The sequence below is a fragment of the Trachurus japonicus genome, chromosome 13 (assembly GCF_045865225.1).
Source record: "Trachurus japonicus isolate A0001 chromosome 13, Traja_1.0".
Lineage (NCBI taxonomy): Eukaryota > Metazoa > Chordata > Actinopteri > Carangiformes > Carangidae > Trachurus > Trachurus japonicus.
Genome location: NC_140919.1, coordinates 12,348,718 through 12,365,942, shown reverse-complemented (window position 1 = coordinate 12,365,942; position 17,225 = coordinate 12,348,718). Strand labels below are relative to the sequence as shown.

At 42.7% G+C, this 17,225-nt stretch overlaps 2 protein-coding genes across 2 annotated transcripts in view; both read right to left on the bottom strand.

The window, feature by feature from the left end:
• Positions 1–17,225, bottom strand: part of LOC146975644 (NACHT, LRR and PYD domains-containing protein 3-like) — a 151,676-nt gene that overhangs the window by 74,291 nt on the left and 60,160 nt on the right. The window lies entirely within an intron of this gene.
• LOC146975647 (tapasin-related protein-like) lies at positions 2,325–16,961 on the bottom strand. Its single transcript, XM_085794634.1, has 7 exons — positions 16,901–16,961; positions 8,853–9,032; positions 8,486–8,761; positions 8,092–8,406; positions 6,791–7,123; positions 2,736–2,791; positions 2,325–2,543 (listed from the first exon to the last, which is right to left on the bottom strand). Exons 1-7 carry the CDS (start codon positions 16,959–16,961, stop codon positions 2,325–2,327), a joined length of 1,440 nt encoding a protein of 479 aa, XP_085650760.1.

The following is a 17,225-nucleotide window of genomic DNA, read 5'->3' as shown; positions in this document are numbered from 1 at the left end:
TGCTGTTGGTGTTTTCTTATTTCAAAAGAGACATCAAAAGTGAGATTAGGAGCAGATTTTGTATGTGGGTGCTGTGTTTTGTTTTTTTAGGCCTGTGACAATGAATAAAACTCACCTCACAGCAGTGTGCGTTAAAAGGGCTTACAGTAAAGGTCACTGATTTTGTTATTTGGCACACAGTTCAACTCAAGGGGAAAGAAGGAATGATACACACACACACACACACATCCCCACACATACACACACCATAACCAACAAACACCATGGGATCACAGGTGTCAGTTATTCAATAAAGTAGATCCCCCACTGAAGTACAAAGGCTATCAGATCAATCACACACACACACACACACACACACACACACACACACACACACACACACACACACACACACACACACACACACACACACATACACACACACTTACACACTTGTGATTGATGTGTGGCTCAGAGGCCACAGTTTTCCACTGATGGTCTAAACAGAAAAAGAAAAAAAAGAAAAAACATCAGCCACTCTAAACTATTTCGTATTGATCTGGTGTCCTGCCCGTGGCTCTAACAACACACACGGACACACAGCGGTCCAACAGAGGGAGAAACAGAGCGAGGGAAGGAAAGATTGCAGGTTTAATTAAATCCCTTTCCCCCCTAATGGATACACCGCGGCAGACACAACTGAGCCCACAGGTGCGTGCTCATGCAAAGCCTGTTGTCGCTCTGTCTGAACCCACACACACGCACACACGCACACACACACACACACATATAGGCAAGTCACACCCACAGATCAGAGCGCCTTCCCGTCATTTGTTGTTTGTTCTGAGGATGTGTCTTCCTTTCCTCTAATCTCCAGGCAGTTTAGTGCTCGGGGATCCTTTTGTCTGTTCTAATTGGTCCTGCTGGTTGGGGTTGCCTTGGAAACCAGTTTAGAAAGTGTTGGTTGGAGGTCTGCCAAAGGTTCGGATAAGATTGGCTGCAATGGCCTACTGTGACCAACTGTTGATGTAAAGCGAGAGCTAGGTGCTCACGTTAAAAATAGTTGAACCATGCAGTGTTCGGTGTTATAGAGTCAGAAACAAGCCGTCTGTAGTGAACTTCAAATGCAGCTCCAAAGAAATGAACACACACACACACACACACACACACACACACACACACACACACACACACACATAGGTACACAACTAACTTTTTTTGGATGTGGAATCCAAAACCTATATTTGGGAAGGACAGCATCCAATTACTTGTATTGTTAAAAGCTAGAACCACATAGATTTAAACTGAAGGAGCCTGGGCCAGGGCTGGTTTGAGACTTTGGTTATCACTGTAGCATGCTGCCTGCCATAGTAACGAGTCTCCTATCAGCCTGTGTTGTCACTCACAGGGTCGTGAACAAGACCTTTTTACTTCTACCAGTATAGAGCTAAGCATGTAACTAGTGCAGTAGAGACAGGGTAACTTCGGTCATTTTTGACTTGTCCTGATGGTCACCCAGTGTTGGGGGGAGCAAAAAACGCGACTAAATTTGATGCAGGCAAACCGGAGTTGCACCATGGCGAGACGATGCTAGACGGCGCTATGGGGGCAATTCTTTCAACCACAAGAAACACTCATAAAACAATCAAATATCTATGGTACATGACTGGAATCCTTACGACACACCACTGAACTCATATAGTGTACAGTATAAACAGTATAAACTCATATGAACCGTATAAACTTTGTGTTTTCGCATGTAGTCACTCACCTCAGATAGCCTAACTCTGAAACAAACAAACACTTCTTCCTTGTTGTGATGATTTCTTTACAAAAATAAACGGTCTGAGATATTTTGGACATTACCACTGCACTGCTCCACCGTTTATTTGATTGTTTTTTGAGTGTTTGTTGTGGTTGAAAGAATTGCCCCCATAGTTTAGCGTTGTCGCTATCCCGAGCGCCGTCTGGCCATGGTGTAACTCTGGTTTGCCTGCATCAATTTTAGTCGCGTTTTTTGCTCCCCCCAACACTGGGTGACCATCAGGAAAACGATTTAGGGGCCGAAAATTACCGGAATTCTCCTTTAAATGCCTACAAGTGTGAATGTGGTTGACAAGAAGTGTTAGGTTGGTGTCAATCGGCCCTGTGATAACCCTGTGGCAACCAGTCCAGTGTATCCACCCTGCACCCATTGTCAACTGGGATTGCCTCCAGCCCCCTCATCCGACCTAGCCAACGGCTTTTACCTTCCACTAGAGAGAGTGTGTGTGTGTGTGTGTGTGTGTGTGTGTGTGTGTGTGTGTGTGTGTATTTAGTAGCAGCCAAGAGTAGTTTGTGTGCATTTAATTAAATTGCTGGCTGGATTTCATACCTTGAATGATGGTAGAGAGGGTTGAGTACACAGCCAGCTCAGTGGCGTCCTCCAGCCTGATGGAGGCGCTCTCTCCTGGAGGAAGACTGCCCACACCCAGAGTGAATAAATCTGGATCTATATCATCACTCTCCTCCAACATGAAGGCCTGCTGACCAGAGCTCAGAGCATCACCGTACTCCCCACGAGCCTGGAGCACAGAGGACATAATATGTTTACTATTTCCTTATGATCCGTTATAGTGAAACTGTCCATCTCACCTGCTGCTTCTCCTTCACCTCAGCTACAACCTCTGTCTGTCCAATCTTAGCACTGAAATGACAGACAGCAGCATCTCTAGGCAGAGGGAAGACAAAAACAGCCTCTAGTTCAGGGTGGAGACCACTGTGGCCACATGGTCCCTCATCTCCAGCTCCACCTCGATGCTCTTCAGAGGAACTGACAGACACAAATTGCACATGGACACTTGTGCAGTTACAGTACAGTTCTGTTGGGGCCATCAAATACATGACTTTTTGTGATTTTAAACACTATTACAGAATTATATTATCTTGAAAAAATATTTCTCAGTAGACATTTTCTACCCATGGGGAAAATTGAAAGAATTAAATGTTTAAGTCAGTACTGATGTGACAGGAAACACTCTTGCAGATGGTTGATAATACATATTATGATCGTTGATGATACTTAATGGTACTCACTCAGTCAAAACAGCTTGTCTGTATGTGTTCAATTTTGATTAGAAAAACTCTTTGCTGCCTCCCTGTGGCCCAAACAAAGACTTGCATAGGTATACTGCATATCTGCACAAATACTGTGCAGTAAAGGTGCTATCACCTTTATTTATTGTAATAATTACTGTACAGGAGCAGGAGCCAACGTAGCAACTAAGGTTACATTTATTTTGATCAACATTGGATTTGTGGTTACCACAATTCGCAGCTAATGTTATTGAAAATATTATCTGCTCTGTAGATGGTATCATGAATGGCAAACGTAGCAGCGAAGGTTACATTTTTTTATTTCAACTTTTTTAATTAGATGTCTAAGGTTCAGAAAAGTTGCAGCTAAAACTTTTCACAAGCATTGCTGGTAAGTTATCTCCAATGTTTTTATTTCATATGAATATTTAATTTGATGGCTAGAATTTGCAGCTAAGGTTACTGTAATATTTTCACTGACACTAGTTTGTTGGAGGCCAAATGTACTGTAGCAGCTATAATCAAAAGTTTGAATGACCCAATTCTTACCCAGTCCTCAGTTATTGCCTCTTTAAACAAGTCAATTGTTCACAGTGAAGTGTGAGTCACGAGGGAGAGAGTTCAGACTGGGAGAAAAGTTAATGTTCAACAAGTGGGTAGATGAGTGGGTAATGACAAAGATGACAATCATTTCTGCCAGTTGAGAGATTTTGGAGTGGGCTGTCTGTACCATTAGAAGCCAAGAGAGAGTCACCAAATTAGATGATACATTAATACGATTGTCCAGATAATTAACACTTCCAGCAAAAACATCACAGGAGCCAAGAGGTAAACAGATAAACACTCGAGCCTACTCCTTGTGTCTGCCAGCAAAAACTGTCCTCGACAATGATGCTGCTCAGACAGAAACTCTCACAGACTCATGAAACATTTAGGGCTGCTATTGCCAATGCCATGCCAATCTTCCCTGCAATGTGTCGGTCCTTTTCTCACACCCACTCGTTCACAGGTATCAGAATTTATCAAAGGCTCCTGCTGGAAAGATCAGTGCTGTTTTGGGGCAAGCTGCTCCATACCTCAGATAAAAGATTATACTGTTTAACTAATCTCATCAAAACTTGTGGGATAAGGTGTTAATAATGCTGAAATTCAAATCCCTTGGTTTAAATTACACAGCCAGAGCAAACAGATTTATGCAGTATTTAGCACTGGATATGAAAATACTAAATTGTGTACTCCATGATGATCAGTAAATTGCATGATTAATCACGTAATCACATGCTACCATTTAGCTTTTATATATAAAATAGTGAACATGCCATGGACGTGAATAGCTCCATGTGTGAGTACCATTGGCAAAGTGCCGAGCAAATATAGAGCGGATAAAATACAAAATCTTTGGAGTACAGTGCAAAGTCGATTGAGTGTGAAAAACACTGTGCAATGGGGCAAAAGCTTTGTTCAACCAGTCCTTCACAGAAGTCAATTTAATTAAAACCTCAGAGCCCGAGGACGTGTCTCTGCACCTGGCAACCCAGCAGTGCATTTCCAGCTTCCACACACTCTGCCAGACAGCACGGAAGCAAGAATAAGTAGAGGCAAACAGCTGATAATGTTTATTAAAGCAGAAGTAAGCAGAATGTTTGTGTTAATATAAGTATTAAATAGTTATATCTTCCGACGGCAATCACTTATATAGAGTGTTTGGTCTGAAACACGAGTCTGTCAGTCACTCTGCTCTGCTGTAAGCCGAGGAGAAAACTTTCCTTGTATCCTACAACCTTTATCCAATGAGGAGAGAGAACGGCATAAAGGGGCGGTCCTCTCTGTGTGTGCAGCCAAGGGATGCGCGTGAATGTGGTGACGTAGGGACGAGGACCGGGACTGCTAACTCCATCAGCTGACAGGAAGTTAGCCAAAACGACCGGATCGCTTACTTCTGCTTTAAACACTATTAAAAACAACAGGTTGTTCTTATTATCATGGTTATTATTACCGTTCTGAGCACGGAGCTATGACACAGCCTTAATGGCCAGGAGCTCCCACTCCTCCTTATAGCATCCATCTTCAAAAGCATGAAGCCAGATCAGAGCCAGAGTGGTGGCCCACACTTCCTGGTTTGCCTAATTTAGAGAAGAATGAAAGAAATACAGATGATGAGTTCAAAGGTATGAGTGCAGACCAAAGACCAAACTTCACATTTGCTGTACATGATTATCTGTAGTTGTCGTTAACATCTACTACAAATTGAAAACCTGCCAAGATGCGCTCTTCGATTTTAAATGACCCACCGAGGGAGGCTTTGTGCTCTCAACCTTCTTGCTCTTTTTCTTCAGTGCAGCGGCCAAAGGTGAACCGATTGAGATACTGTGCATTGAGTCCAGAAACAGTGATATATAAAGTAAGTATGTCCCTTTGAATATGTAGTTTATTTGACAGTTTAATTGTTATTTGAGTTTAATTTCATCAAGGATATTTAGCAAAAAAAAAAAAAAAGCATACACAGAGCCTACCAATGGGCTGCTATTTCAACACCTACAGTTTCGGTGATTGTTATGAACACATCTTTTCATAGGTGACACCTTAATTGTAATTGTAGCACGCAAATGTGGCAATGTAGCAGCACTCTTTGATATCACTGCTTTCTGTGAGTGCTGCACATTTGTGTGCTAAAATTAAGGTGTGACCTACGAGAAGATGTTGAAATAGCAGCCCATTGGTAAGCTCTTCAACAGCAGCAGTAGAGTATCCTGGAAGAAGAGGAGAAAAATGAATGAAGGTTACTGTGCGAGGGAAAATGTGACTGAAAATGTGAGGGTATTGAACACATAATCAACACGTTGGCATTACCAATGGTAGACTGATCATTGTTGTAAGTTGTAACCCATCCGAATAGTGTTTATCAACTGATGTTTTTCTTTTTTCTTTTATTGTATTCTGAAAATATGTAATTCTGTCGGTCTAATATTTATGCAAAAGTCAAACTAAAAATGTTTTTTTTCTTACAGAAGATGTAAAATTTTTTTTGCAGTTCCTGGTCGGTGAATTATATTTATGGCCTATAATGTATCATCTGTAAATATTGTTATTAACAGAAGGTCTACAGACTCTACACCCTCTCTTTTTGTAAAGTACCTTAAAACTTTGCTGAGAACTGGCGTTACATAAAGAAAAAATGACTAAACACACTAAACTAAACTTTTTTTTATTATTATTATTGTTACATTGTTAAACAATAAGTAGCCTACACAACAATAAAGAAACAAAAAATACACAACAACACAACCCTATAAAACAAAACAAATTTCTTCAGAATTAATGAAGAATAATAAGAATTACTTAATTAATTCCCAAAACACCCTGAGTTCATTCTGACATACACATTGAATGTGTTTACTACTTCCACATAAAATATTTACAGAGTAGGTGTATTAATTGTGCATGGTTCACATCCATGTCTGACTGTGAGTCCAAAACTTTTAAGCTAAACAAAATCAAAGCAAAATCATAGAGACTTCTAAAACAAAAACCCCGCCCAGTTGCACAAAAACTCACCCGTCAAAATAAACAAAAGTCAAACATCTAAGCTATTCTGAAAAAATAAACATGCATGAGTGTTAGAGTGAGGCAGCTGCTGGTCTCTGATGAGCTGAGAGAACAGAAAGGTGAGAAGATGTCAGGTGTCTGCTGCCACCGTGTGGTAACTTGTGGTGCTACAGGCGGGTTTCCCTGTCACGTTTCACAGTGAGGATGAAGCTCTTCTCGATGGGCATCTTGAGGGAGCGATGAGAGACGCTGCAGGTAAACTGTTTCCCTGAGTTACTGAGCTGAGCCTGGAGGTAGAAGAACCCGGACTCCAAGAACATCTTGTTCTTCCCTTGTTTGTGGCTCGACAGCAGAACGCCGTGGGACTTTTTGGGCAGAGGAGTACAGACTGACAGGTCCTGCTCATACCAAACAATCTCCACATCCAGAGGGTAGTAGTTATCTGCGTTGCAAATGACCTTGTGTTTCTCGCCCTCCTGCAGAACCAGAGTAGATCCAACGTTGATGGAGACATGAGGAGACTCTGAGAACAGAAGGCAATACAATAAAATGAAACATTCAAGGCCAAGCGGTTTCTCCAACATCAAGTACCTCATAACATCAATAACATCACTGATGTTGTGTCCTAGCTCATCCACAAATGTATCTGTACATAGTAAGTAAGTAAGTAAGTACTTTATAGCGTAGATAAAACCATCATACAATACATAACAATACGCAATAAAATATAGAAAGTACTGTGCATATTACATAGGAACAGCACAGATGAAAACACAGGAGAACATCAAGTGGCACTTGACCGACCCGAGGGGGTCAAGCCAAAACAATGTTAAATGAGAGGTGGGTCACATCCCACAACACCTAACACCCAAAAGCCGTTTTAAACAAAAATGTCTTCAGTTGACCCTTGAAACAGTCTGCCGACTGGGCAGATCTTGGCCAGTGACTCCCAGGAACAGACAGGGTGACAACCAAGAAACGTTTGGTGACAACTGGAGAGACAGGAAACCCGGTAAAGGAAAGAGTTAACAGTCCAACCTGCATCATCCGCAAGGAAGAACCCTAACAAGCTAACACTCCACCGTGATGTTTTGATTCAGTGTGTGACATTGGAACCAACAGTCCCCCTGGGAGGAAGAGGCCAACAAGTGCAAGCTGCTCAAGTCCCACAAGCTCATAGAGGAGTGCCGGAGGAGGGACTGGAAACCTCGTTGTGAACTGATAGTGGTGGGATGTAGAGGCTTGCTGCCCACTCTCTGTGCAAGACCAACACCTCTTTTGGCATCACATGAACTGCAAAGGGGACAACCATCAAATCCATCACAGAGGCTGCAGAGAGAGCCTCTAAGTGGATTTAGATTAAAAGTTCTGAAAAGTGGGCCACAAATCGGGGCCTGATCAACCCTGGTTGGGGCGCCTGAGGGATGGTGTCGGTGTCTGATGTTTCGAAACCCGTAACACCCATGGATCTCAAAAAACACTCTCTCTCACCTTCGATATGTAGCTTTACATCCAGACTGATGGACAGTGAATCAGCTGTCACGGAACAAATGTACGTCCCTTCATTGTTAATCGTGGTCTCTGGGATCATGTAGAAAATATCCCCGGCTTCCAGGCTCTTTATCTCGACCCCTGACCCCTCCTTTATGTAGCTGAAGAGTTTGTTTCTCTCCCCGCTGTGTTTGAAGTGCCACTCCACCATGATGTTTTGATTCCTGTGGTCGATTGCGAACTGGCAGTGAAGCTTTGATTGGGTGTTTAGACGAGCTATCACTGATGGAGAATGTGTTTTAATCACCATGGCAACTGTGGAAACAAGTAAGAAAGATAGGTTTTAGATAAATTGCATTATGGGAGAAGTGTTACTAAAGGCCATGGGTGTTACCTGTGGTTGTGAGGATCTCTCTGTCAGCGATGGCGGGCCAGCTGAGGTAGTCTGGTTTCCCTGGAGGCGGCTGGTCCGACGGGTGTCTGAGGAAGCCGGTGGCTGTAAACAGACCCTCTCTGTGTTTGATGTTGCAGCTGAACCAGCGGTTGTACTCCTGGGGCTGCTGGACGGGCCAGCGAATGTGGGTGCCCTCAGTGCTGAACCTGCGCAGCTCACACTCCAGCTGCTCGGCCTCCGCCCCATCCATGTAGCGCTGCAGGACCACTTTAGATCCTAAGACAGAATAAAATGGAGTAAAAAACAATAAAATACAAGAGAAGAGCAGAGCTGTGAGTCTGTGCCGTTAATGTGCTGCAGGTCTTACCACCGGTGACCAGGAAAGTGACGGCCTGTGGGTTAACAGGAGAGTCTCCGCTCTGACCAAACTGTAGCGTGGCCTCTCTGCGGTTGTGGTGAGTCTCATAGTGACCCTCATCATTCAGAGTCACTCGCTCATCAATGAACTGACAGGGCAGCCATGACAGCTGATGGACACTCAGGACACCTGAGATACAAAGAAGAACACACAACCAATCCGTGTGGACTCCTAATACATACAGATCAGTGCAAGAGCATATGTTTTAATGTAGTATAGTGTAACGGAGGTGCACTCACTCACCAATAAAGGACATGCAAACCGGCTGCCTAGCACTCATTGGGCCTCATTCACGAACCGTTCTTAAGAACAAATTTGTTCTTAAGTCCTACTTACGAAGTTTTTACGAAGATTGTGGCATTCATGAATGTTTTCTTATCCAGAATTTGTTCTTAACTAAGAACAAAATCTAAGAACAGTCAGGAGTATACTTACGCACTTTTAGGTGCTGAGACTTCTGCAAAAATAACCGATTATAGCGTTTTCTTTTGTTCTGCAGTTGTATGACATTATATGATTTGAATAAGAATTATTTTCTTATCTTTTATGATGTTTTTAATAATCATATATATTAATAATAATTGACAAATCATTGCAGTCTCTTAAAAAACATTATAGACACTAAATTCATATCATATCTTTTTTGGGGGGAGGGAGGGGCATACAGCTGCCGATATGATTTTTTTTTTTCCTAATTGCGGGCTGCAACAGTGCACTTACTGTAAGTGTTCACACTACACACAACTGGTTTTTTTTTCATATGTGATAATATGATAATATTTATGATGACACACGTGAGAGTGTGGTCTCTCTGATAACAACCCGAAGAGCTGCATCCACTGCTGACGCTACTAAATATAGCCTAAATATAAATATAAAAATATAAACTAAATATAAGCCTTTTGTTTGTTTCTTTGTTTCATTCTTGCCGCAGTAGCGCCACTTCACTACTTAAGTTCTTTTTACGTTTGGAGTTTGGTGCTCCCTCCCAGATTTTCATTTGAGCATTTCAACTTTCTTTCTTACTTCACCTCCTCTGCTCAGTGCCTGTGGGTGCTGCGTGCACACGGCCCTGCAGTCTCATGCCCTTTTACGGGCATTGATGGGGCGGTTACTTATGCTAATCCTATGTTAATTAGACTCACCTGGCACACGCCCTCAACTTACGAGGAGATGGCATTCATCAAGTAGGAACACAGCTGCGAACAATTCTGAGGCTTACGAACGCGTTGATGAATCTGACGTAGGGTTTTCTTAAGGAACTTCTTAAGAACAACTTAAGAAAGAATCTAAGAAGGTTCTTAAGAAGATATTGGTGAATGAGGCCCATTGAGCTCTGAGTGTCCATCAGGCACTCATTGAGCTCTTGGCAAAACGGTTTGTATCGTCACCTGCCGTGCGGGAGACCAGGGATCGCACCCCACCTGGGGCAGTCCATACCGAGAAACACAACACAGAGGGCCAGATTGACATCGGCTACAGTGGTGCCGTGACCCGGATGCCCTGGGTGGAGTGAGTTCAGCGGGGTGCACCTCCATTACACTCACTAACCCATAAAGGGCGTGCAAAACGGTTTGCATCGTCGCCTGTCGTGCAGGAGATCAAAGTTCGAATTCCATCCTGGGCAGTCCGTACCGAGAAACACAACGCAGAGGGCCAGATTGACATCGGCTATAGCACAGCAGATAGCATTGTATTGTATCATATTGTACAATATAGTATGGTGCAGTACTGTATTACATTATGATGCATTGTATAATAGTACGGGGGGGATTGTGAAAACACCAGGAAAAATAGATGTCTCTATACCCCCCATTATGGACATATGTACAGACCGGTGCATCAGAAAGGCCACAAACAAAATGATTGACCCCTCCTACCATTCCCACCACCTTCTCAAACTCCTCCCATCTGGTAGGAGGCTCCAAATCATCCAAGCAAGAACCACCTGATTGTGCAACAGTCGGTAAGTAATTTCCCTATACCATTGTTGGTTTATATTGCACAATCCCTTTACTAATTTAATGGAGGTAGGTATGAAGGACAGTTTATATCTATTTAACTTGCAGTTTGGTACCATGCACCTTTTTCCTGAAGGCAACAACTCAAACTGTGAAGAACATGATTTGGGTCACCGGCGATTTTGCGGCTTTGCCTCCTTACCGTCTCCCTTAAAGATCCCCAAGGAGAGAGGATGGGGGTGGCATACCAATTATTTTTCCCGCTCGTTCAATCAGATTCTGTATTTGTGCTTTTAGTTTTACAGGCAGGTTACCAAACCAAGTTGTAATTCCATATCTGATATGTGATTCAATCGATGCCCTATAAAACAACAACATGTAGCCTAAGTCTACGTAAAAAGTGCATACACTGACTTATTTTTGAGCGTACATGCTTTACTTGATCTGTCCATCTGAGCTGATCGACGTTCAGACCTCAATTTCCTCCTACTTAAAGCAGAAGTAAGCGGAATATTTGCGTTAATATAAGTCTTAAATAGTTATATCTTCCGACGGCAATCACTTACATAGAGTGTTTGGTCCACGGGTCTGTCAGTCACTCTGCTCTGCTGTAAGCCGAGGAGAAAACGTCTTGAATACTTCCTTGTATACTTCCTTGTATCCTATAGAGCACTGGTAAGAGAGTAACGACACCACCATTGACTCCCGTGGTGAGGGGTTTTGCGCCCCGAGTGGCAGGATATGGGTATTGCAAAAGCGCCCAGAAAACCCATTCACTCCAATGTATGTGTGTTGCCCACTTGCTTGTAAATTGATGAAAACTGCAGTGTTTTTGTTTTTAGGTGTCTTGGTCATATCAAATTATACTTATAATTTGTTTATTACAAAATGTAGATTGAAACATTAATGTAGACAACTACTTTTTTTTTTACTTGCCTATGTGTTAATATTTATCTGTAAAGGATCCTCAATGATGCTATTAATGCAGAGTTGTCATTTCTTGGGCGCTTTTGCAATACCCATATTCCGCCATCAGGAGGCGCTTCCATTGAACCAATGCGTGTCGTTACTCTCTTTTCCAGTGCTCTAGTATCCTACAAGCTTTATCCAATGAGGAGAGAGAATGGCATGAAGGGCTGTGTGTGCAGACAAGGGATGCGTGTGAATGTAGTGACGTAGGGACGAGGACCAATAGATCGATGACGAGGGCGGGGGCTGCTAACATAGACTGTAAAAAGAATGGACGTAGCATCCGTGACGTCACCCATTGGTTTTGGGGAGTCGTTTTTGTGACTCAAATATGGCGGCCTGAACAGCGCCATGTTGGATTGGCCGGCCGAGAACCCGCCCACTCGCCTCGAAGCAGCCTGTCTCCGGACCGCTCCAGACCTGTCACTCAACGTTTCCGCGCCCTAATTGGCCAGAGTTTTAACCTAATTACAGTAAAACGGTAGGGTTTTTAAAAAATTCACCCCCCTCAGAGTGTGTGCGGGGGTAGAAACTATCGATTGAGACCAAAAGACGTTCTGACAGTGGCGCCGCCAGCCGGAATCCTGTACGCACTGTGCGTACAATTTTTTTCATAGGTGAAAAAAAAAGAAGCAATTTTGTTTATTTTGAGGGGGTGTGATAAAGATGCTTGTTGTTTGTAACAGGCTAAACGTGCTGAGTTCATTGATTGTTAAACCAATCACTGGAAGCCTAACGTAAAAGCCAGTGATTGACGTTTACGTCATGTCATCTGTCTCTTTTTGATTTCTGGCGCCTATTTACACTACCGCTATGTGATGATTACGCCCGGTCCAGTATAGAAATGTCAAAAAGATTTCGCATTTCTCCGTGCCGCGCCTCGGCCCATCAGCTGTGTGTCTGTGGGTATGTGTAGCCCGTAAGTGTGTGTAGCCTGTGTGAATGTGTGTGTTAATCTCTCAAGCGCTCTGTTCAGATGAATAAACACAAACCGCTGCAGAGCGCGAGCCTGGCACAGAGGTGTGCGCTCTGGCGCATCTGGCACAATCTGTTAACGGCACCGAAAGGAAACTGGCTCCGCTCCGCGGCTATTTCACGTCCGACGTCGATGTTAAACACACGTTGTTATTGATATTGTAGCGTCCGAGCCGACGTAACTACAACAACATTCTTCCTCTGCTCCTCCTCACTCACACACACACACACACACACACACACACACGTCTTCCTCACACTCACCCTCACTTAAAGGTGTACAGAAAAGAAAATTGAATTTGAGCCCACTCTGGGTCATAAAATTAGTGTAATAACTCATCTATCAGACGATGTAGGCCAAACTTTGTGCAAAATTCTATTTTTGAGTAAATCCGTGATGAAAGTGTGTATTTTAGTGTAGTTTTTTTTTTCGTATTGGATAATGCAGGCGCACGGATTATACGTCAGCCTGTACACGATTCACCAGCCACTGATATTGGATCCGTAATCCGTCATTCAAACGTCTGAGACACGCACACACACACGGAGCTCGGGCTCGCCCCAAACTTTGAATATCCCGCCCGCTCGATAACGACCAATCAAATTCATTTTCCTTACTCGGGTAAACTCGTGTTGCAGCTCGTGACAACTCGGCGCGACAAACGGGACAAACGGCCATTTCTGTACACCTTTAAACATCATAACAACAACATTACTGCGGGGTCGCAACAATATTTTCAGTTGTGCATGATAAGCACAGCGACCCCCCCCCCCCCCGAAAAAAAATAATAGTTGTAGCCTATTTGCCGTTTCTGTGCGTACATTGAAATTGAATCCTGGCGGCGCCACTGCGTTCTGACACCAGTATTTCAGTATTTTCAGTATTTTTATTTCGCACAACACACATGATATTAGTAGACTGGCTTTGATCATGTTTATTGAGGATGTAAAGTCGGCGATTTTAACATGGGGGTCTATGGACAATGCTCCCTTCTGACACCAGCCCCCAGAGGAAGCCGAGGGGATTGCAGTTTTTTGAACGCGGAAGTGAGCTTCACTTCTCAGACCAACAACTGCCCCCTTGGCTGCTAACTAACGAAGTTAGCCAAAATGACTGGATCGCTTACTTCTGCTTTAATCAACACAGGGCTGTGGTCACCTAATGACCTTGGATCGAGGATCAACTCTTGTCTTCTTGATTTAACAATAAATTGTGTTCTTTGTTCTGATCTGTAGATTGCTGTGTCTGAATCCCGGGTCAGTAGATTTAACAACGCTGCATCATCAGAATATTTTGTGATGTAGTTACATGAATGCTGGCTTCGACAGTAATGTAAAGAAAAAAGCTGAGCTCGCTGGGGCCCCTGTTACTTACCTCCAGTGTGTCAGAGAGGGTTGAATTGACCCTCACTCTTTGCTGTCTCTTGGTGAGAAATGTGTTATGTTGAGTGTCATGTTAATGCATTACTGCTGATTTAATATTTTGTTTTCTGTTATGTGCCGTATTTTGTTAATCGCATGTTTATTTATTTATCTATTGTGTGTTTGAGGTTTCTTTAATGATGATTCTCCTGATTACTTTCTTTGATTTGAATTTACATGCATGATTTAGAAACGTCAGATTATGATTTGAAGCATTGAATGCAACCTCTGACCTGCCAGCCAATCGGCTGCTACAGCAAGCCCCACGGACTGATTGATAGGCAGGCCAGGTAGCCGGATGTGTGTGCTTTTTTTTTTGTTCTTTTCCAAAGAAACTGAAAGAAGGGAAGTAGCGCAGTAGGAGCAGACCGCGAGGGCCGTCCAGTGACTCCGGCAACAGTGTATCGAAGGCGTTTGGACGTGATATGGCAGAAGTTGGAGCTTCTGCCAAAAAGCCGTGAGTCCCTGATCGATACACTTGTTACAGCCTGAAGAACTCTGGAAACCAGAGAGAGTGCATCCTGTGTTTGTAGAATAGACTGCTGGCCGGCGTCTCCTGTGTTTTAGGTCCACGGCGTCGCTGGGAGGAGCTACAGCCAAGTGGAGGCCGTGTGCGAGCGGTGGAAGCAGCACAACCAACAGAGGGATCTTCAGACGGAGGACGGCCCGCGGTGGCTACTCGGCGTGGCAGAAGAGACTATAGGAGGACAAAGACTGGAGCGTGGTCGTGAGCTTGGACTGGCAAATTTTATCCTTCTTAAAAACTTACTTTTACAAGGAGGTCTTCTCACTTTTAAAAGAGTCATTGCCCTCCCAGTATTTCCAAACCTTGTTCAACAAATCTTTTCTGTAACTATTCTGTGTTCAGATAATTGAGTACTGTTCACCATCGTAAGAAAAGAACTTGAATTTGGTGGTTTATTGATCTAGAAATATTTTATATATTTAAGAAATTAAAAGAAAACCACCATTATCACAAATGCATAGTAACAAATTGAATAATGATTGAGGAAGTATTAACATTACATTCTTTGAGTTTTCTTAGCATGATCTGAGGGAGAATCGTATTAAACGCAGAAGTAAAATCCATAAACCCTATTTTTCAAATGTTTTAAAACAAGATGGGTTGTGGTGTTAAGTGCATCATCTGTTCCTATACCATACCTATATGCAAACTGGTAGGGATCCAATAGATCCTGCACCTCATCCCTTACTTTCCTTACCATTATACTGTATGTTCAAGTGATTATGCCTCCCTGACCCTTTTACTGTGCTGTTCCCTTGCTGCTTTTAACTTCCCTTTTAGTTCTCTTTGGGCCTCCCTCAAACCTGCCAAGTATAGTATTTCTTCCTAAGGCTTCCTTTTTCCTTTGAATGCACTTTTTTTTTTACGTCAGGTGTGATATATTCCTTGCTATTTGGATATTTCTTGATGAACTTTTTCAGAATAATATTATCAACACAGAAATGTATATAGCCTGTAATTGCCTCTGCCGCAGAGTTTACATCATTGTCCTCATAAAAAGTGTTTGTAGAGAAAAGACAGCCACTCAACTTTTCCTTGTGTTCTTCTTTTCAGACACTGATGGTTTTAGAGACAGGTTTAATTCTTTTGATGGCTAGTTTAAAGATTAGTATAACCTGAATGGTGTCATGGTCTGAGTTTGAGAGGGGTGGTCTGATTCTAGCAGCATATGCATCCTTAATATTGCCATTGCACCTGCAGGATATTATTTGGATGTGTGCTATTTTTTTTTTATTTTACATATTGCTGGAATCCAGGAAGAGCCTGTTCTAGCCTGCAATGATTTGCATCTCCGACCACAAAGACCGGTATATCAGGTTTATTTCTTAGTTGCTCATGAATACAGTCAGCTATACAGGAAGCAGCTCTGGAGGCGTTACCACTTGGTGGGATGTATAACATTAACAGCAGTAGCAGCAGCATCATGGTGGGCAGACTTCTTCCTCATAACGCACTCTTTATTCTCCCCGTACGCATTCACCAGTCCTCATAGTGATCACAGTAATACAGACTTGACAAAAAACTTTATGAAAACAAAGGCACACTAACATTAAAAAACAAACAGTTTCTCTTGTGTCCGAGACTCCGAGTCGCGTGCAGCCATGTCACACCAGCAGAAGTAGTTTGTTCTTTTTTTTTTTTTTTTTTTTGCATTAATCATGTCGTGTTTTGTTGTAATCTTTTGAGGACAATGGACAGTCTCCCACACCCATGCAGAGTGACTACAGAGGGCAGGATAGTCGCTATACCTTGCCTTCCTAGATGGCAAAAGCCTTAGCCCTCTGAACACACCTGACCTGATATACCTAACCTAAGATCATTTAGATTTACACCAATGATCTTTCAGCACTGATTAACAACACTTCCAAGCTTGTTTTTATTAACCAGGCTGAGACTGACAAACCAACAGATCATAGAGAATGTAAGTATAGACTAAACAAATTATGAGTAGAACATTTTCATGAGAGCCCTCAATATGAAAAGTCCCCAGCTTCCTTAAAAATAATAATCTTTGGTTGACCTTTTTACAAATTTTGTATGTCTGTAAGGTCAGTTTATTATCCAGAATAGTCCGTGTCCTGTGTCCTACAAGTCGTGTTGACCGACACACAAAGAAACACCACACCCACACATTTGTAACTCACCTGGACACAGGTGCATGCACAAAAGGATCTTTAGGATTAAACCCATCATGATAGTGCCCATTGGTAGAAAACTACATCATAATACAGCAGAGTACAGCATAACATAGTACGGTTGAACAGAGTAGCGCTGAAAACTACGTAAAGTAAATTATAGTAGTACTGTAGTGCAGTAAACTTACTATACAGTACAGCATAGTACAGTATTACAGTATGTTGCATAGTAAAGCGTGGTATGGCATGACATATTAGCATAGTGGTAGAGTATGTGCAGTAAACTACTGTAGTGTACAATTTAACATGATGTTTTAGTAGCCTATATTATAAT